Source organism: Eretmochelys imbricata, chromosome 21 (assembly GCF_965152235.1).
Source record: "Eretmochelys imbricata isolate rEreImb1 chromosome 21, rEreImb1.hap1, whole genome shotgun sequence".
Taxonomy (NCBI): domain Eukaryota; kingdom Metazoa; phylum Chordata; order Testudines; family Cheloniidae; genus Eretmochelys; species Eretmochelys imbricata.
The window spans coordinates 14,131,844-14,151,430 of record NC_135592.1 but is presented as its reverse complement, the minus strand read 5'-3'; the positions used below and the strand labels follow the sequence as shown (position 1 = coordinate 14,151,430).

Below are 19,587 nucleotides of genomic sequence, written 5' to 3'. Positions count from 1 at the left end.
CTGGCCCTGGCCGGGAGCAGTAACTGAAGGCAGCAGATGATGCAGGAATGCAGCGTGGAGCTGCCAGCCCCGGGAGCAGCCTGATCATCAACAGCGCTGGAAAGAGAAGAAATGAGAAGGACTCAAACAAGGCCGTTGTTTGCGAGGTGGCCGAGCCGCTGTCCAACACATGCCAGCTCCCCCGTCCCCCCGCCCCCCAGATGCAGCGCAGCCCCGGGCAGCCTAATCCCCACAGGGAGAGCACATGAAATCAGATGGACAAGTTTTGATGTGAGGCAGCAGCTTAGGGCAGGCTCAGGTTTCCTTTAGGTTTTTCTATATTTATCTCTGTGATTTAATGCCAGCGCCAGGGTTTAAATGCCACCAAACAGTTGGTGTTAGGAGACAGAGCAGCCGCACACTCTGAGCAGGCTGCTCCCCGCCAGCCGCTTGCCCATGGAGCTCTTTGAGACCAACCCTTACTTCTTTCCAGACCAGAGATTTTACGATGGCGAAAACTATTTGAGCTCCCGTTTGCAGGGCTACGAGCAGGGGGCGTACCAGGAGCGGCCGGGCCTGGGGCTGTGTCCTGAGGGCAGGACGGGGCTGGAGGAGAAGGGCTCGCCCCTGCCTGAGCACTGCCCCGGCCAGTGTCTGCCCTGGGCGTGCAAGATCTGCAAGAGGAAAACGGTCTCCATCGACCGGCGCCGTGCCGCCACCCTGCGGGAGAAGCGGAGGTTAAAAAAGGTGAACGAGGCCTTTGAGGCCCTGAAGCGGAGCACGCTACTGAACCCCAACCAGCGGCTGCCCAAGGTGGAGATCCTGCGAAGCGCCATCCAGTACATCGAGCGCCTGCAGACCCTGCTCGGCACCCTCAACCAGCAGGAGCGGGAGCAGAGGGACCTGCGTTACCGCAGCAACGCCTCCCAGCCAGGGGTAAGTGCCCAGCGCCCCGCCCAGGGAGACCGCAGCTTCCACAGCCGGCCCCCGCCCAGAGAGAGACCGCAGCTTCCACAGCCGGCCCCCGTCCAGAGAGAGACCCCAGCTTCCATAGCCGGCCCCCGTCCATAGAGAGACCCCAGCTTCCATAGCCGGCCCCCGCCCAGGGAGAGACCCCAGCTTCCACAGCCGGCCCCCGCCCAGAGAGAGACCGCAGCTTCCATAGCCGGCCCCCATCCATAGAGAGAGACCGCAGCTTCCACAGCCGGCCCCCGCCCAGGGAGACCCCAGCTTCCACAGCCGGCCTCACCCAGGGAGACCCCAGCTTCCACAGCCGGCCCCCGTCCAGAGAGAGACCCCAGCTTCCATAGCCGGCCCCCGTCCATAGAGAGACCCCAGCTTCCATAGCCGGCCCCCGCCCAGGGAGAGACCGCAGCTTCCATAGCCGGCCCCCGCCCAGGGAGAGACCGCAGCTTCCATAGCCGGCCCTCGCCCAGAGAGAGACCCCAGCTTCCATAGCCGGCCCCCATCCATAGAGAGACCCCAGCTTCCATAGCCGGCCCCCGTCCATAGAGAGACCGCAGCTTCCATAGCCGGCCCCCGCCCAGGGAGAGACCGCAGCTTCCATAGCCGGCCCCCGCCCAGGGAGAGACCGCAGCTTCCATAGCCGGCCCTCGCCCAGAGAGAGACCCCAGCTTCCATAGCCGGCCCCCGTCCATAGAGAGACCGCAGCTTCCATAGCCGGCCCCGCCCAGGGAGACCACAGCTTCCACAGCCGGCCCCCGTCCATAGAGAGACCCCAGCTTCCACAGCCGGCCCCGCCCAGGGAGAGACCCCAGCTTCCACAGCCGGCCCCCGTCCATAGAGAGACCCCAGCTTCCATAGCCGGCCCCCGTCCATAGAGAGACCGCAGCTTCCATAGCCGGCCTCACCCAGGGAGACCGCAGCTTCCATAGCCGGCCCCCGCCCAGGGAGACCGCAGCTTCCATAGCCGGCCCCCGCCCAGGGAGACCCCAGCTTCCATAGCCGGCCCCCGTCCATAGAGAGACCGCAGCTTCCATAGCCGGCCTCACCCAGGGAGAGACCGCAGCTTCCATAGCCGGCCCCCGCCCAGAGAGAGACCCCAGCTTCCATAGCCGGCCCCCGTCCAGAGAGAGACCGCAGCTTCCACAGCCGGCCTCACCCAGAGAGAGACCCCAGCTTCCATAGCCGGCCCCCGTCCAGAGAGAGACCCCAGCTTCCATAGCCGGCCCCGCCCAGGGAGACCGCAGCTTCCACAGCCGGCCTCACCCAGGGAGAGACCGCAGCTTCCATGGCCGGCCCCCGTCCAGAGAGAGACCCCAGTTTTCATAGCCGGCCCCCGCCCAGGGAGACCGCAGCTTCCATAGCCGGCCCCCGCCCAGGGAGACCGCAGCTTCCATAGCCGGCCCCCGTCCATAGAGAGACCGCAGCTTCCATAGCCGGCCCCCGTCCAGAGAGACCCCAGCTTCCATAGCCGGCCCCCGCCCAGAGAGAGACCACAGCTTCCATAGCCGGCCTCACCCAGGGAGACCGCAGCTTCCACAGCCGGCCCCCGCCCAGGGAGAGACCCCAGCTTCCATAGCCGGCCCCCGTCCATAGAGAGACCGCAGCTTCCATAGCCGGCCTCACCCAGGGAGACCGCAGCTTCCATAGCCGGCCCCCGCCCAGGGAGAGACCCCAGCTTCCATAGCCGGCCCCCGTCCATAGAGAGACCGCAGCTTCCATAGCCGGCCTCACCCAGGGAGACCGCAGCTTCCATAGCCGGCCCCCGCCCAGGGAGACCGCAGCTTCCATAGCCGGTCCCCGTCCATAGAGAGACCCCAGCTTCCATAGCCGGCCCCCGTCCATAGAGAGACCCCAGCTTCCATAGCCGGCCCTCGTCCATAGAGAGACCCCAGCTTCCATAGCCGGCCCCCGTCCAGAGAGACCACAGCTTCCATAGCCGGCCCCCGCCCAGAGAGACCGCAGCTTCCATAGCCGGCCCCCGCCCAGGGAGACCGCAGCTTCCATAGCCGGCCCCCGTCCATAGAGAGACCGCAGCTTCCATAGCCGGCCCCCGTCCAGAGAGACCACAGCTTCCATAGCCGGCCCCCGCCCAGAGAGACCGCAGCTTCCATAGCCGGCCTCACCCAGGGAGACCGCAGCTTCCACAGCCGGCCCCCGCCCAGGGAGAGACCCCAGCTTCCATAGCCGGCCCCCGTCCATAGAGAGACCCCAGCTTCCATAGCCGGCCCCCGCCCAGGGAGACCGCAGCTTCCATAGCCGGCCCCCGCCCAGGGAGAGACCCCAGCTTCCATAGCCGGCCCCCGTCCATAGAGAGACCGCAGCTTCCATAGCCGGCCTCACCCAGGGAGACCGCAGCTTCCATAGCCGGCCCCCGCCCAGGGAGACCACAGCTTCCATAGCCGGTCCCCGTCCATAGAGAGACCCCAGCTTCCATAGCCGGCCCCCGTCCATAGAGAGACCCCAGCTTCCATAGCCGGCCCTCGTCCATAGAGAGACCCCAGCTTCCATAGCCGGCCCCCGTCCAGAGAGACCACAGCTTCCATAGCCGGCCCCCGCCCAGAGAGACCGCAGCTTCCATAGCCGGCCTCACCCAGGGAGACCGCAGCTTCCACAGCCGGCCCCCGCCCAGGGAGAGACCCCAGCTTCCATAGCCGGCCCCCGTCCATAGAGAGACCGCAGCTTCCATAGCCGGCCTCACCCAGGGAGACCGCAGCTTCCATAGCCGGCCCCCGCCCAGGGAGACCCCAGCTTCCATAGCCGGCCCCCGCCCAGGGAGACCCCAGCTTCCATAGCCGGCCCTCGTCCATAGAGAGACCGCAGCTTCCATAGCCGGCCTCACCCAGGGAGAGACCCCAGCTTCCATAGCCGGCCCCCGCCCAGGGAGACCGCAGCTTCCATAGCCGGCCCCCGCCCAGAGAGAGACCGCAGCTTCCATAGCCGGCCCCCGTCCATAGAGAGACCGCAGCTTCCACAGCCGGCCCCCGTCCAGAGAGACCGCAGCTTCCATAGCCGGCCTCACCCAGGGAGACCGCAGCTTCCATAGCCGGCCCCCGCCCAGGGAGACCGCAGCTTCCACAGCCGGTCCCCGTCCAGGGAGAGACCGCAGCTTCCATAGCCGGCCCCCGCCCAGGGAGACCGCAGCTTCTATAGCCGGCCCCCGCCCAGGGAGACCGCAGCTTCCATAGCCGGCCTCACCCAGGGAGACCGCAGCTTCCACAGCCGGCCTCACCCAGGGAGACCGCAGCTTCCATAGCCGGCCCCTGTCCAGAGAGAGACCGCAGCTTCCATAGCCGGCCCCCGTCCAGAGAGAGACCGCAGCTTCCATAGCCAGTCCCCGCCCAGAGAGAGACCCCAGCTTCCATAGCCGGCCCCCGTCCAGAGAGAGACCGCAGCTTCCATAGCCGGCCCTCGTCCAGAGAGAGACCGCAGCTTCCATAGCCGGCCCTCGTCCAGAGAGAGACCGCAGCTTCCATAGCCGGCCCCCATCCATAGAGAGACCCCAGCTTCCATAGCCGGCCCCCATCCATAGAGAGACCCCAGTTTTCATAGCCGGCCCCCGCCCAGGGAGACCACAGCTTCCATAGCCGGTCCCCGTCCAGGGAGACCGCAGCTTCCATAGCCGGCCCCCGCCCAGGGAGACCACAGCTTCCATAGCCGGTCCCCGTCCAGGGAGACCGCAGCTTCCATAGCCGGCCCCCGCCCAGGGAGACCGCAGCTTCCATAGCCGGCCCCCGTCCATAGAGAGACCACAGCTTCCATAGCCGGCCCCCGCCCAGGGAGACCGCAGCTTCCATAGCCGGCCCCCGTCCATAGAGAGACCGCAGCTTCCATAGCCGGCCTCACCCAGGGAGACCGCAGCTTCCATAGCCGGCCCCCGTCCATAGAGAGACCCCAGCTTCCATAGCCGGCCTCACCCAGGGAGACCGCAGCTTCCATAGCCGGCCCCCGCCCAGAGAGAGACCGCAGCTTCCACAGCCGGCCCCCGCCCAGAGAGACCGCAGCTTCCATAGCCGGCCCCCGCCCAGGGAGAGACCGCAGCTTCCATAGCCGGCCCCCGCCCAGAGAGAGACCCCAGCTTCCATAGCCGGCCCCCGTCCATAGAGAGACCGCAGCTTCCACAGCCGGCCCCCGTCCAGAGAGACCGCAGCTTCCATAGCCGGCCCCCGCCCAGAGAGAGACCCCAGCTTCCATAGCCGGCCCCCATCTATAGAGAGACCCCAGCTTCCATAGCCGGCCCCCATCCATAGAGAGACCCCAGTTTTCATAGCCGGCCCCCGCCCAGGGAGACCACAGCTTCCATAGCCGGTCCCCGTCCAGGGAGACCGCAGCTTCCATAGCCGGCCCCCGCCCAGGGAGACCACAGCTTCCATAGCCGGTCCCCGTCCAGGGAGACCGCAGCTTCCATAGCCGGCCCCCGCCCAGGGAGACCGCAGCTTCCATAGCCGGCCCCCGTCCATAGAGAGACCACAGCTTCCATAGCCGGCCCCCGCCCAGGGAGACCGCAGCTTCCATAGCCGGCCCCCGTCCATAGAGAGACCGCAGCTTCCATAGCCGGCCTCACCCAGGGAGACCGCAGCTTCCATAGCCGGCCCCCGCCCAGAGAGAGACCGCAGCTTCCATAGCCGGCCCCCGTCCATAGAGAGACCGCAGCTTCCACAGCCGGCCCCCGTCCAGAGAGACCGCAGCTTCCATAGCCGGCCTCACCCAGGGAGACCGCAGCTTCCATAGCCGGCCCCCGTCCATAGAGAGACCCCAGCTTCCATAGCCGGCCCCCGGCCAGGGAGACCGCAGCTTCCACAGCCGGCCCCCATCCATAGAGAGAGACCGCAGCTTCCATAGCCGGCCCCCACCCAGGGAGACCGCAGCTTCCATAGCCGGCCCCCGTCCATAGAGAGACCCCAGCTTCCATAGCCGGCCTCACCCAGGGAGACCGCAGCTTCCATAGCCGGCCCCCGCCCAGGGAGAGACCGCAGCTTCCATAGCCGGCCTCACCCAGGGAGACCGCAGCTTCCATAGCCGGCCCCCGCCCAGGGAGACCGCAGCTTCCATAGCCGGCCTCACCCAGGGAGACCGCAGCTTCCATAGCCGGCCCCCGCCCAGGGAGAGACCGCAGCTTCCATAGCCGGCCTCACCCAGGGAGACCGCAGCTTCCATAGCCGGCCCCCGCCCAGGGAGACCGCAGCTTCCATAGCCGGCCCCCATCCATAGAGAGACCACAGCTTCCATAGCTGGCCCCCGCCCATAGAGAGACCGCAGCTTCCATAGCCGGCCCCCGCCCAGGGAGACTGCAGCTTCCATAGCCGGCCTCACCCAGGGAGACCGCAGCTTCCATAGCCGTCCCCCACCCAGGGAGACCGCAGCTTCCACAGCCGGCCCCCGCCCAGGGAGACCGCAGCTTCCATAGCCGGCCTCACCCAGGGAGACCGCAGCTTCCATAGCCGTCCCCCACCCAGGGAGACCGCAGCTTCCATAGCCGTCCCCCACCCAGGGAGACCGCAGCTTCCATAGCCGTCCCCCACCCAGGGAGACCGCAGCTTCCATAGCCGGCCCCCGCCCAGGGAGACCGCAGCTTCCATAGCCGGCCTCACCCAGGGAGACCGTAGCTTCCATAGCCGGCCCCCGCCCAGGGAGACTGCAGCTTCCATAGCCGGCCTCACCCAGGGAGACCGCAGCTTCCATAGCCGTCCCCCACCCAGGGAGAGACCCCAGCTTCCATAGCCGGCCTCACCCAGGGAGACCGCAGCTTCCACAGCCGGCCCCCGCCCAGGGAGACCGCAGCTTCCATAGCCGGCCTCACCCAGGGAGACCGCAGCTTCCATAGCCGTCCCCCACCCAGGGAGACCGCAGCTTCCATAGCCGTCCCCCACCCAGGGAGACCGCAGCTTCCATAGCCGGCCCCCGCCCAGGGAGACCGCAGCTTCCATAGCCGGCCTCACCCAGGGAGACCGCAGCTTCCATAGCCGTCCCCCACCCAGAGAGAGACCGCAGCTTCCATAGCCAGTCCCCGTCCAGGGAGACCGCAGCTTCCACAGCTGGCCCCCGCCCAGGGAGACCGCAGCTTCCATAGCCGGCCTCACCCAGGGAGACCGCAGCTTCCATAGCCGGCCCCCGTCCATAGAGAGACCGCAGCTTTCATAGCCGGCCCCCGCCCAGGGAGAGACCGCAGCTTCCATAGCCGGCCCCCATCCATAGAGAGACCCCAGCTTCCATAGCCGGCCCTCGTCCATAGAGAGACCCCAGTTTCCATAGCCGGCCCCCGCCCAGGGAGACCGCAGCTTCCACAGCCGGCCCCCGCCCAGAGAGAGACCGCAGCTTCCATAGCCGGCCTCACCCAGGGAGACCGCAGCTTCCATAGCCGGCCCCTGCCCAGGGAGACCGCAGCTTCCACAGCTGGCCCCCGCCCAGGGAGACCACAGCTTCCATAGCTGGCCCCCGCCCAGGGAGACCGCAGCTTCCACAGCTGGCCTCACCCAGGGAGACCGTAGCTTTCATAGCCGGCCCCCGCCCAGGGAGACCGCAGCTTCCACAGCTGGCCTCACCCAGGGAGACCGTAGCTTTCATAGCCGGCCCCCGCCCAGGGAGACCGCAGCTTCCATAGCCGGCCCCCGCCCAGGGAGAGACCGCAGCTTCCACAGCCGGCCTCACCCAGGGAGACCGTAGCTTCCACAGCTGGCCCCCGCCCAGGGAGACCGCAGCTTCCACAGCTGGCCCCCGCCCAGGGAGACCACAGCTTCCACAGCCGGCCTCACCCAGGGAGACCGTAGCTTCCATAGCCGGCCCCCGCCCAGGGAGACCGCAGCTTCCATAACCGGCCTCACCCAGGGAGACCGCAGCTTCCACAGCTGGCCCCCGCCCAGGGAGACCGCAGCTTCCACAGCTGGCCCCCGCCCAGGGAGACCACAGCTTCCACAGCCGGCCTCACCCAGGGAGACCGTAGCTTTCATAGCCGGCCTCACCCAGGGAGACTGCAGCTTCCATAGCCGGCCCCCGCCCAGGGAGACCGCAGCTTCCATAGCTGGCCCCCGCCCAGGGAGAGACCGCAGCTTCCACAGCCGGCCTCACCCAGGGAGACCGTAGCTTTCATAGCCGGCCCCTGCCCAGAGAGAGACCGCAGCTTCCATAGCCGGCCTCACCCAGGGAGACCGTAGCTTCCATAGCCGGCCCCCGCCCAGGGAGACCGCAGCTTCCATAGCCGGCCCCCGCCCAGGGAGAGACCCCAGCTTCCACAGCCGGCCTCACCCAGGGAGACCGTAGCTTTCATAGCCGGCCCCCGCCCAGGGAGACCGCAGCTTCCATAACCGGCCTCACCCAGGGGGACCGTAGCTTCCATAGCCGGCCCCCGTCCAGGGAGACCGCAGCTTCCACAGCCGGCCCCCGCCCAGGGAGACCGCAGCTTCCACAGCCGGCCCCCCCCAGGGAGAGAGGGAGCACAGCGACCACCACTTCCCAGCCATGGAGAGAGCATGTGCACCCCCTGCCTCCCAGCCCAGGGGAAGGTGGCCTAGAAGGGCTGAGAGTCGAGGCTGGTGACATCTGAAAATGGGCTGACAAAAGTGACCCAGAAAGGGGCACATGGAGCCCAGTCAAGAAAGCAGGTGATGATCCCCTGGTCAGTGTGAGCAGCCACAGGGGCACAGGTTGCAAAGCGGTTTTGATCGTCAGCATTAAATGCCTGATATGCCCTATAACCCCTTCCACAATAACCCCCCAGTCTCCTCCTTAGGCCAAGCTCAGGTACAACTCGTGGCTGCTGATAACGCCAACAAGCAAACCAAGAGGGTTCTTGAAATTCTCCTCTCTGCGTGGGCAAGCGCTGTCCTTTCTCCTTTCACAAAGGCTTAGAATGTAACAAGACACAGTCCCTGCAAGGTGGCATTGCCCAGGAAAGAGTCAATATTTTGTGCCTAGGATGCGTTCCTGCAGGGGGATGCGTCAGGGCAGATTTGCCAATATGTTCTCACTGCTCTGCTCTGCTCTGGCAAAACAGCCTTGTGCCTGGATTCAGTGTTGCTAGAACAACTGCCGTGTAGTGGAGAATCTGGTACATGCTGTATATACTGGATCATAATATTTGGGCAGTAAATGCTCTAGGCAATAAAAAAAAAGTTAACTTCCTGAGCTAGTCTCATAGAAAGGCCCCTGAGCCAGGCACGCTAAGAGCAAATGTCTGCACATCCTTACAGCAAATGCGACTGGCACCTGGAACGGTCTTTGCAGCAGATGGCACTTGAGTGGCAAGCCCCCGCGCATGTGCAGAGGAGAGGGCAAGAGGGTGTGGGTGTGGCTGGGAACAAGGCCACCTGTTTAGCACATTTGTTTTATTCAGTGTGCCCATCCAAGTGCCACACAAGGGCATCGGGGCCCCACCCAGAGTCTCAGAACCAGAACTGCCAACCATACGCATTCAAAACTCGTGAGTCAGGGCTAGAGCTGGGTCCATTTTTTGGTTTCACGTTGAATTTTTTTTTGTACTTTTCAATTCTCCTAAAAAAAAAAAAATTAAAAATTTGTTTTCAGTTTGACCGAAGACAGTTTTATATTTTAAATGTTTTGGAATTGCCAGTGAGCTGAAAAATCCATTCTTTGCCCAGTTCTGGTCAGTACTCACCACCACCACCACAAGACTGTCTTAAAAATTATGAGATTTTTAAAAGATAATACACATTGGGTTCTTTTTATTTGCCCCCTGGTTTCTCAACCACTAGAGTTACACTCCGGTCAAGCTTTTCTCTAAAACCCCTGGGGCTAGAAACTTACTTTAAAACAACAACAAAAAAAGACAGCTGATATAGCCAGTAGTCACTTGACTTCAGGAGCTGGAGATTTAAGAAAAATCTCTGACTATTATAAGACTCCTGAGAAAAATATAAGAGTTGTCAATACCACAAAACTTCCATAACATTTTTGCACATTTTAAGAAACGTGAAAGACTGCAATGCATTCTGGGCTCAATCCTGTGGGGTGCTCAGCACACTGCACATTCCTATTGTGGTCAACAGGAGTTGAAAGTGTTCAGGACCTCACCGGAGGAGCTCTTTGTTTGCAATATCTCGCTGCCCATCCTCTATGGATCACAGTTCCCGAGGCGCAGATCTGGCTGTGAAATGTTTTTTTCTTTCTTGTTTCATTACTTTTCATTCATTTTCTTTCATGATAATGATCAGAATTAAGAAAAATCTCCACAAGCTAACAACCAGATGAGGCAAATCTATAGGAACAAAGGTGTGAAAACTAGAAAGTATGCTCAATTGGAATTGATTTATATGGATTTCTCCTGCAGTATGGAAATAAATCAATGCAAACTGCTTACCAAAACAACCCAAACCAGGCAAGTGCTATGTTAAACTGTCAGGGCTAACAACTTTTCTTCAACCCATTTTAGCCTCCTTACCTCTTCTCCTCCTCCCAACTCCTAGGTAGGACTGATCAAAGGTGTTTACTTTAAGTGTATAATGTAAAATCTAACCTTTTTGTGAAACAAATTCATTTCCATTACATTTTTCTATTTTTGGACAAAAGTCAAAATGAAAAATGCACATTGTTTTGTTATGAACTGACATTTTAAATTGTGTTCTGGGTTTTTTAGTTTTTTCTCCATATTTTTCATTTCTCTCCCTTTTCCATGGGGATAAAACAAACAAAAACCAAGGAAATGAAAAGCCAAACAAAATGGACATATTCAATAAAACATGAAGAACTGAAGAAGAGCTGTGTGTGGCTCGAAAGCTTGCCTCTTTCACCAGCTGAAGTTGGGCCAATAAAATCTGTTATGTCACCCACCTTTTCTCTCTGAAACAAAACAAACATTGTACATTTCAATTCACTTAGCTGGAAAGTGATTTTAAAAATCCATGGAAAAATTGGAATTTTTTTCCTGGAAAATACTTACCGTTTTTCAACCAGATCACGCTTGTGGGTTAACTTACTGGATAATTGGAACAATGTAAATCACCACAAAAAAACAAAATACAAGAGAAGATGAATTCTGATTCACTAATGCCTTTGATTCTGTTAAACAATAACTTTTTTCCAAATGCAGTCATACCCTGCAAAGATACCTTCACTGCAAAGAATTGGTGCATTTTTATTTCAAGATGGTTACACTGATGTGAAAACATTATGGAGACAAGGCAAAAGTAGCTCCATAGAGCTAGATGAGATCAATCCTATAGCCTTTCTCCCCTTCCTGGGGTTTACCACGACTTGCTTCATCAAAGTGAAAACTACAATGTCCTACGTACACCAGGATTTTACATCAAGATCACTCTCTCAAGTTAGTTATCTTGACAGAAAAACATACCTCTTTTTGCAGTGAAGACAGCATCTCACAACGCAAGGGAGCAGATCAGTCTGTATAAATCCCAGTGATTTTGCGCACTGGTTCCCTGTTTAATGTGTGAGAAGAGACAAGGCGTATATGTCTTCACTAGACTTTTTACCTGGAGTTAAAGAATTGCCAGGTAACTCAAGATACATAACATAACACCGTCCCCACCGCCACATTTGGGCCAGGCTACATTTGATCTTCACCCTAGGCCAGCGTTTCTCAACCTGGTCAGGTTGGTGATCCGTTCTTTGAAGTGAAATATTTCCGACCCCCTTACGTTTGCAACGCGAGAGTAAATAATGTGGTCAATGCTATGCCTATAGAATGTATTTGTGTGGGACCCTTGAGAGGATGGCAGACAGTACTCGACCTTGAAACATCAGCAGTGAGGGAGCAAGATTTTCTTTGCTTAGAGATTGTAATAACATTTTTAGTACCCCCCTGGGCCCCTGACTGCCTTTTCTGACTTGCCCCCCACCATCCCAGGGGTCATGATCTACCGGGTGGAGAAACAAACCTAGGCTAATCCCTGTAGTGTTTGTAGGTTTGATCAAACATGTATTTGGTCCATACCAGCCTTTACAACTGTGTTAAGTACTACAAGTCAATTAGCACCCAGTTAATTCCAGGTAAAAAACTCTAGTGAAGACCGGCCCAACAGGGGCTAAGGAGTGGGGATTGCTGTTGCATGACCTCCGACTGCAGTGTAGCCCTACCCAATGGCATCTTCTGTTAAACCCCCGTTCCCCCTCCGATAGCATCTAGGCATGTAGGTGACAGGACTGTTTATATGCAAGGACTGTTTACCAGGAGCAGGTATAACGACTCCAAACTAGAACTCTCATTGGAGCAGTTGTCCCCAGTATAGCCCCATTTTGATCTCAGCACCGTTGCTGTGCACTGTGGTTTCAGAGAGGAGCTGAGAAGCCACCTGGCGGGGTGCGGGTGTGACCAGGGAAAGGTTGGAGAACAGACACCGCTGTGTGCTTCCCAGCTCCAGTGAGGGTGGCCAGTCCCTCCCCTCTCCCTTCATTTGCTCTTGCTTCCATTCCAGTTTCTGCTATGTTCAATATCTCACTGAACGTGATTTTTAAAAGAGGTTTGCTTTTCTCACTGGGATTGAGGGAGAGGAGAGCTAGGGCCATCTGGGCCAACTGAGTGGAGCATTTCAGAGCACACCTGGGAGATGACCCAGTGTGAGGGTAGAGCTCTTGGCATGAGTAACCCTAACAGTGATTATCTCCTCCTAATTACAGGTGGCCAGTGAGTGTGGGTCCAACAGCGCCTCCTGCAGCCCAGAGTGGAGCTCCCAGCTGGAATTCAGCAGTAACCCTGGGGGTAAGCAGAGCACATACCCCAGACTGGTCTCTTTGTCCCAGTGCTTCTGGGATGAAGGACAAAAAACTGGACAGTTCAGCTCAGAGAACTGGGTGTTTATCCAAATTCTCTGAGCTTTGGGGACATTGCTCCCTCCAAAAGGCCTCCCTAATTCCCTTCTCACATAACGTCCCCTCCTCCCTACAGGCCCAGTCTCCCCTTTGCCTTGTCTTTTTGGTAGGCCCAGAGACCATCATCCCCAATCCACTGTTTTCAAGGGGTGTCCAGATGGTCCTTCCAGATATCCAGGAGACAGGTGGCTGTTCAGCTAGTCCTCAGATCCCCATGGCAGCATCTTCTGAGCCAAGGGCAGTTACTGACCATCCACCCATGGCGGGACCCAGACTGTCCCTTTAGCCACCGATAGGTTGTGTACCCAACAGCTCATCTCCCCAGAGCCTCCTCAAATTTCGGCAAGCCCTGCCCACCTGGCCAGAGCGTGAGAATGGCCCAGGTGGCAGCATTTCAAGTCCTGGCTGCCACCTCCCAGAACTTGTTGCTACGGCGATTGAGGGAGGGAGTGGGCCTGGTGCTGGACCACCTCCTCCAGAAGCCAAAGCAGATAGGGTGGGAGGAACTGAGGAGTGGGGGGGGATGTTCCCAGGTGGAAGGAGGGCACCCAGGGGTGGTTTTCATAGAAATTTTTCATAGAATATCAGGGTTGGAAAGGACCTCAGGAGGTCATCTAGTCCAACCCCCTGCTCAAAGCAGGACCAATCCCCATTTTTTGCTTTTTCCAGACCCCAGAGGAATTTTTCTCTAGGAAAGGGAAAAGGGTTGCTTGGTTCCTATTTTCTCGTCCTTCAGGCTTTTTTTATTCTGAGAGATGAGACTCCAGATGCTCCTAAACCGATGAGCTCTTTTCTCCCTCTGAGTTCAGGAGAATCCAGGATTTACTTCTGTTCTGAAGGGATATTACCTCTGGAGCTAGCCTGCCCCTTTGCTGCCTTTTCAGCGACTTGAGAATCAGGAGCAGAAGCCTCTGCACATGCCTAGAATAACACTAGCCTTTCTTCTACACCGCAAAAGGATCCAGACATTGCAAACTCATGTCAGTCTTGATGTCCCCTCGCCCCACTAAGGATATGTCTCCACAGCACAATGCCCCCGCCCCCTCCCCACCGTGGCAGTGAATCTCAGAGCCAGGTCAACTAGCTCAAGCTGGGCTCTGAGTCCTTCCCCCTTCACTAGCTCTCAAAGCCAGGCTCCAGCCTGAGCCCGAATGGCTACACGGCTATTTTTAGCCCTGCAGCACGAGCCCAAGCCAACGGACCCTGAGACGCCCTGCCACGGGTCTTTTTTTGCTGTGAGACGTACCCTAAGCCTTGTTCACCATCACTGTGTTGCAGGTTTCCCCTTTTGGACACAGCAGGCTATTTTCACCCCAGCTGATACTCATCCTTTCCGAAGGGCATGCCCTAGACTGAGCTTCTGCATAACGCCGGCCAGCACATTTCTCCCAGATACCCTTGTACTGAGACTGCATTCAGACTAAAGCATTTCAGGCCTCAGGAGGCTAACCTGTGTCCTACAGGCAGCCAACAGGAGAGATGGGGCTACCCTCCACACTTGAGGCCCCAGCCGTGGCACGGAATTGATTAGGTGGGAGATGGCTGGAGGATCCCTGTTCTTTTCTGCCTGGTTCCTGTCTGTCAGGCCATCACGGTGGATGATTCTGGCTGCACTGATTCAGGGTAGACGCAACATAGCTTTAAGGCGCAGGCTGTAGGAGACCCACTTGCAGCTGGCAATGGAGAAAGCAGCTGCTCAGCTGGTTTTGGTTCCTCCTTAGTTCCAGCTGCTAACTCACATCATCTCGAAATACATTCAGGACTGGGGCTGACTGGAAAAATGCATGCTTTATTCCAGGGGTAATTTGGACTTTTGGTTTGGGGGGAAAAAAAAAAAAAACAACCAAAACAAAAATGCTGAAAACTGAAGAATGTCCAGCTAAAAAACATTTTCTGCTGCAAATCTTCAGTTTGGGTTTTTTTTGTTTGTTTGTTTTCCAACAAAAAATGGTAAATTTCCCACAGAAAGCAGACACTTTCCCCAAACATTTTTCATTTAATCAAAAACCCAATTTACTGTTGGAAAGAAGATTTAAGGGAAAATTTTCAACCAGACATATTCCTTGCTTCCTGAAAGGCCTTTCCCATGTCAGCAAGTGCTGATATTCCCACAGTGTTGAGTGGGAAGAGAGAGTGGGGGTGGAGTAATTGCTAACAAGAGAGGAGGTGTCCATGAGACAATAGGAAATTAGGAATTGCCAGACTGATCAGACCAAGGGTCCAGCTACTCCAGTATCTTGTTTCCAACAGTGGCCAGTGCCAGCTGCTTCAGAGGGAGAAACCTGCACTAGCAGTTCTGGGATAACCTGCCCTCATGGACAGCTTCCTCCTGACCCCAGAGTTACAGGTCAGCTTATGCTAACCTTGTTATAAATGTCTCACTCTTTTCTGAATCCTGCCACTCTTTTGGAATCAAAGAATCATAGAATATCGGGGTTGGAAGGGACCTCAGGAGGTCATCTAGTCCAAGCCCCTGTTCAAAGCAGGACCAATCCCCAACTAAATCATCCCACGCAGGGCTTTGTCAAGCCTGACCTTAAAAACTTCTAAGGAAGGAGATTCCACCACCTCCCTAGGGAACCCATTCCAGTGCTTCATCACCCTCCTGGTGAAAAAGTTTTTCCTAATATCCAACCTAAACGTCCCCCACTGCAACTTGAGACCATTGCTCCTTGTTCTGTCATCTGCCACCACTGAGAACAGTCTAGATCCATCCTCTTTGGAACCCCCTTTCAGGTAGTTGAAAGCAGCTATCAAACCCCCCTCATTCTTCTCTTCTGCAGACTAAACGATCCCAGTTCCCCCAGCCTCTCCTCGTAAGTCATGTGCCCCAGCCCATGAATCAGTGAGCTCTTGTGGCAGTGAGTTCTACCGGGCACTCATGGAGTGTGAGAAGGATTTCCCTTTAGCAGTTTTGAATCTGCTGCCTTTCAGTTTCATTGAACATCCCCCTGCTCTCATGTAACTTTTTGTGAATAGACGTTATCTCCCTTTACTACGTCATCAATTATTTTGTACACTTTACCTCTGAGAGGCGATGAATAAGAGGGGACATGAGGAAACAGTCCTAATCTTTTCAGTGTTTTCCAGTCTCTGATTGTTCTCATGACTCAGCTCTGTTAAGACGTGGTGCACATGACCCAATGAGTGCGTTTTCCCATCTCTGACATTTCATCACTTACCCTAGAAGGGCCCTTACATTTGGGAACAGAAACTGCTTAAGGTGTCCACCACAGCTTGGCATTTCTCTCACCCCTCGTTCAGGGCTGCAGACAGGGCATCACAGCAGGGAACAATTGTCACCTTTCCTAGCAGGTCAGTGAAGCTGGGCAAGTTTCACTCCCTGTAACACCCACGTATCTGAAGGAATGATGGGAGAGCCACACCCTAAGTGCTGATCTTCCATGGCCTGGCAGAGCTAGAAACACTTTGGTGATCAAGGCAAACACTTTCTGGACAGCGCAACGGCCCTGAACAGATTAGTTCCTTCCCTTTCAGCTGCAGGGACCCTGGTCATTCCTCTTAGGTCTCCCTCAGTCACCTTCATTGGCAGTTTGGTCCCCAAAATCACCTTCATATGGTTTCCTCTCTTGCTCTCTGTAGATCACTTGTTAAATGACGAATCCTCTGAAGACCACAACCTTCACTCCCTGTCCTCAATTGTTGAAAGCATCGCGGTGGAGGATGTGGCTGTCACGTTCCAAGAAGAGAGGGTTCAAAACTGAGGCGGGCAGAAGCCTCTGGGGCTTTTTAGAGTCTTCCCCGGCTGGTAATGAGGTGGTAATTTGGCACCAGAATTCTTCAGACACTGGAAAATATATTTACCTGTCCAAAGTCATAGACTGTAACTGGTGAAGCCCCTTATCCAATTCCCTAATCATAGCAGAGTGTTTCCACTTGGTCAGCTAAGAGACAAAGGATAAACCGGCTGTTTAAAATGAAGCCTACATTAATACACAAGCTAGTGACCTGATTTTCAGGGGTGCTGAGTCCCCACTTCAATAGGAGTTATGGGTTCTTGGCCTCTCTGAAAAAACTGATCAAAGCATTTTGACATGATTTATTGTAACTGGTACTCAAGGGAGGGGGGCAGAAGCGACACAACTTCCGTGTGAGAAGGAAGGATTCCAGCGTGGGCTTTGTGTTTCGTTCCCTGTTTGTGGAAGTTTGTTTCTTTGGGGGCCAATGTTTGTGTGTGGGTTTTTTTTTTTTTGTTTTTTGTTTTGTTTTTAAAAGATGCTGTTTGACCAACTTCCTTTGCCAGCTGGTGTTTTGCAGGCGCGGGAGCCGTGTAAATGCTGCCGTCGGGGTCTTTTCTACTGAGCGCTGTGTGGAGTTGCCGGGGTGGGGTTTTTTATTGTTATTTTTGCTAACTTATTTGGACTTTTTTTTAAATAAAGGCAGTCTCGTTTGAAATGGCTTCTGGGTCTCTGTGTTGCCTGAGGGTCACTGTCCCTCTCTCAGGCATGGCTCGCTGTGGGAGACTGGCTGCTTCTTGCCAGCCTTGTGGATCTGCTTCCATTAGGAGTCCGGGAAGCAAACACAGAGGAGAGGAGGATGCAAGAGCTCAACCCAATTGAAGTCACTGGGAGTTTCAGTGCTAATTTCAACAGGAGCTGGCTGGGGCACTAATTTAGATCAGTGCTACACAGGAGAACGTTCCCCTTCTAGTCACTCATGTAATTCCCAGCGTTTTCGTACCAGGAGCTCCCTTACAACTGATAGTCACAACAGATCTTAAACATGCTTTTTGTGCTGTGTTTGTACAACCCCTAGCTCGCAATGGGGGTGAGGTCCATGGCTGGGGCTGATAGCTGCTACCTCAGTACAAAAAGTAACAATAAAGTAACACCCCTGTGAACTAGGTAAGGCACCTGTCAGAACTTAGTTCTGGAGACTGTATGCAGAAGTCCCTGGATCTTAGCCCCATGCTCAGAGAATTGGACCACACCTCTCCTTTGATCTGCCTGTCCTCATCCACCTTAGCTCCAAGAATGCCAGGTTCCCTGTGGTGGAAGGGGGATGAATGCCCCTTCTACCTGCAGAGGAACAGGAGAGAATGTCCTGCCTCCCTAGCCGTGCAAGCCCCCCTGTCCCTTTAAATGGGGATCTCCCACTCCGCAGCACCTTGTGCTAGACACTGGCCGGCGCAGGAAGCTCCAGATGCATCATGTGCTCCAATTAAAAGATTCATAGATTTTTAAGGTCAGAACAGATCTTTGTGATCCTCTGGTCTGACCCCCTGCATAACACAGGCCAGGGCATTTCATCCGGCGATTCCTGCTTGGAGACCAATAGTTAGTGTCTGAGCAAGAGCAAATCATTTGCACAGTGGGAAACCCCCCAGAAGTTGTTCCAACAGTTAATTACCCTCAATGCTAAAAAGTTGCACCTTATTTCTATCCTGAATTTATCTAGCTTCAACTTCCAACCACAGAGCCGTGGCATAAACAAGCTTTGTCTGCTATTTTAAAGAGTTGTCTAGTATCAGAAATCTTCTCCCCCCATAGGTACTTTTGGAACATGATCAAATCACCTCTTAACAGTCTCTCGGATAAACGCGTTCCTGGCTAGGAATCGGTCTTGTCGCACTCTTCTGAACCCTCTCATTCTTTCCCTTGGGGCTCAACAGCATGAGAACCTGACAACTTGGAAATGAAGCGTTAAGATGCTACTTCGCACACAACACAACCTCAGCTTTGCCCCCGGAGGGACACCACAGGAACTTCGGGCCTTTCCCTAACAAAAATGTCCTTTTTCTTGGTTTCTCTACAATACCAAATCAAGACTCCTGCTCATCCAGTCCTTCACTGTGGCCTCTGAGCTGCATGAATAGGAGGAGTAATTGCTGCTGGTTGACATGTCACACTGTGCTGCCTTTCTGGTTCGTTTCCAGTTGTACAATCACAAGTAAAGAAGCTAACAATGCATTGGGGGTGTTCCTACAATTAGGTTCCTGCAGGTCAGTCAAATATTGTTCACTCCCAAAGAGGCTATACAGAAAGGTTTTGGCACCCTAAAGGGGGCACAGTTGAGGATGAATTGTGTGTGAAGCTGTACTGACCACAGCCCTGTGAAATTTCCAAGTTTATGGGTTGTTTGTTCTTGCCACCCTAATATTCTTTGCAGGGATTTGTGGGTAGGCTTAACTCCGCATTTCTCGGTTTGCTAACGTTTGAGTCTGGTGCTTTGAAGTGCCAAGTCCCATGGGGGAGCAGAGAGCCCTGTTATGCAGCAAAGACCAATCATTTTGGGGAGTAGATTCCCAAGAGTGGCATCAGCATGGCAGAGATTCAAGAGCAGGCATTGGTGGGAAGGCATCCTGCAAAATCATAGAATATCAGGGTTGGAAGGGACCTCAGGAGGTCACCTAGTCCAACCCCCTGCTCAAAGCAGGACCAACCCCAACTAAATCATCCCAGCCAGGGCTTTGTCAAGCCTGACCTTAAAAACCTCTAAGGCTGGAGATTCCACCACCTCCCTAGGGAACCCATTCCAGTGCTTCACCACCCTCCTAGTGAAAAAGTTTTTCCTAATATCCAACCTAGACTTTCCCCACTGCAACTTGAGACCATTGCTCCTTCCCTGGCGTAGTAGGGGCAAGGGAGCTCTTCATGTGCATGCACGGCAGATTTTCTCGACCGGACCTGCCCAAGAGCCCAGCCGGGATGTTTTCATTCCAGGACACGCTCATCGGCCTCCCGTTGGCAGAAGACAGCTACTGATGGCGGTAGAGCCATCACCTTTATCTAGGTTTCAGAGGGGCAGCCGTGTTAGTCTGTATCCGCAAAAAGAACAGGAGGACTTGTGGCACCTGATTGATGAACCCATTTATTTGAGCATCAGCTTTCGTGGGCTACAGCCCAC

General features: G+C 56.0%; 1 protein-coding gene across 1 annotated transcript; it reads left to right on the top strand.

Moving 5' to 3' along the window:
- Positions 1 to 357: 357 nt before the first annotated feature.
- Positions 358 to 16,445, top strand: MYOG (myogenin). The gene is given in 3 exon segments (XM_077839361.1): positions 358 to 915; positions 12,529 to 12,610; positions 16,324 to 16,445. Coding segments are annotated over 3 exon segments (762 nt in total).
- The last annotated feature ends 3,142 nt before the right edge of the window (positions 16,446 to 19,587 follow it).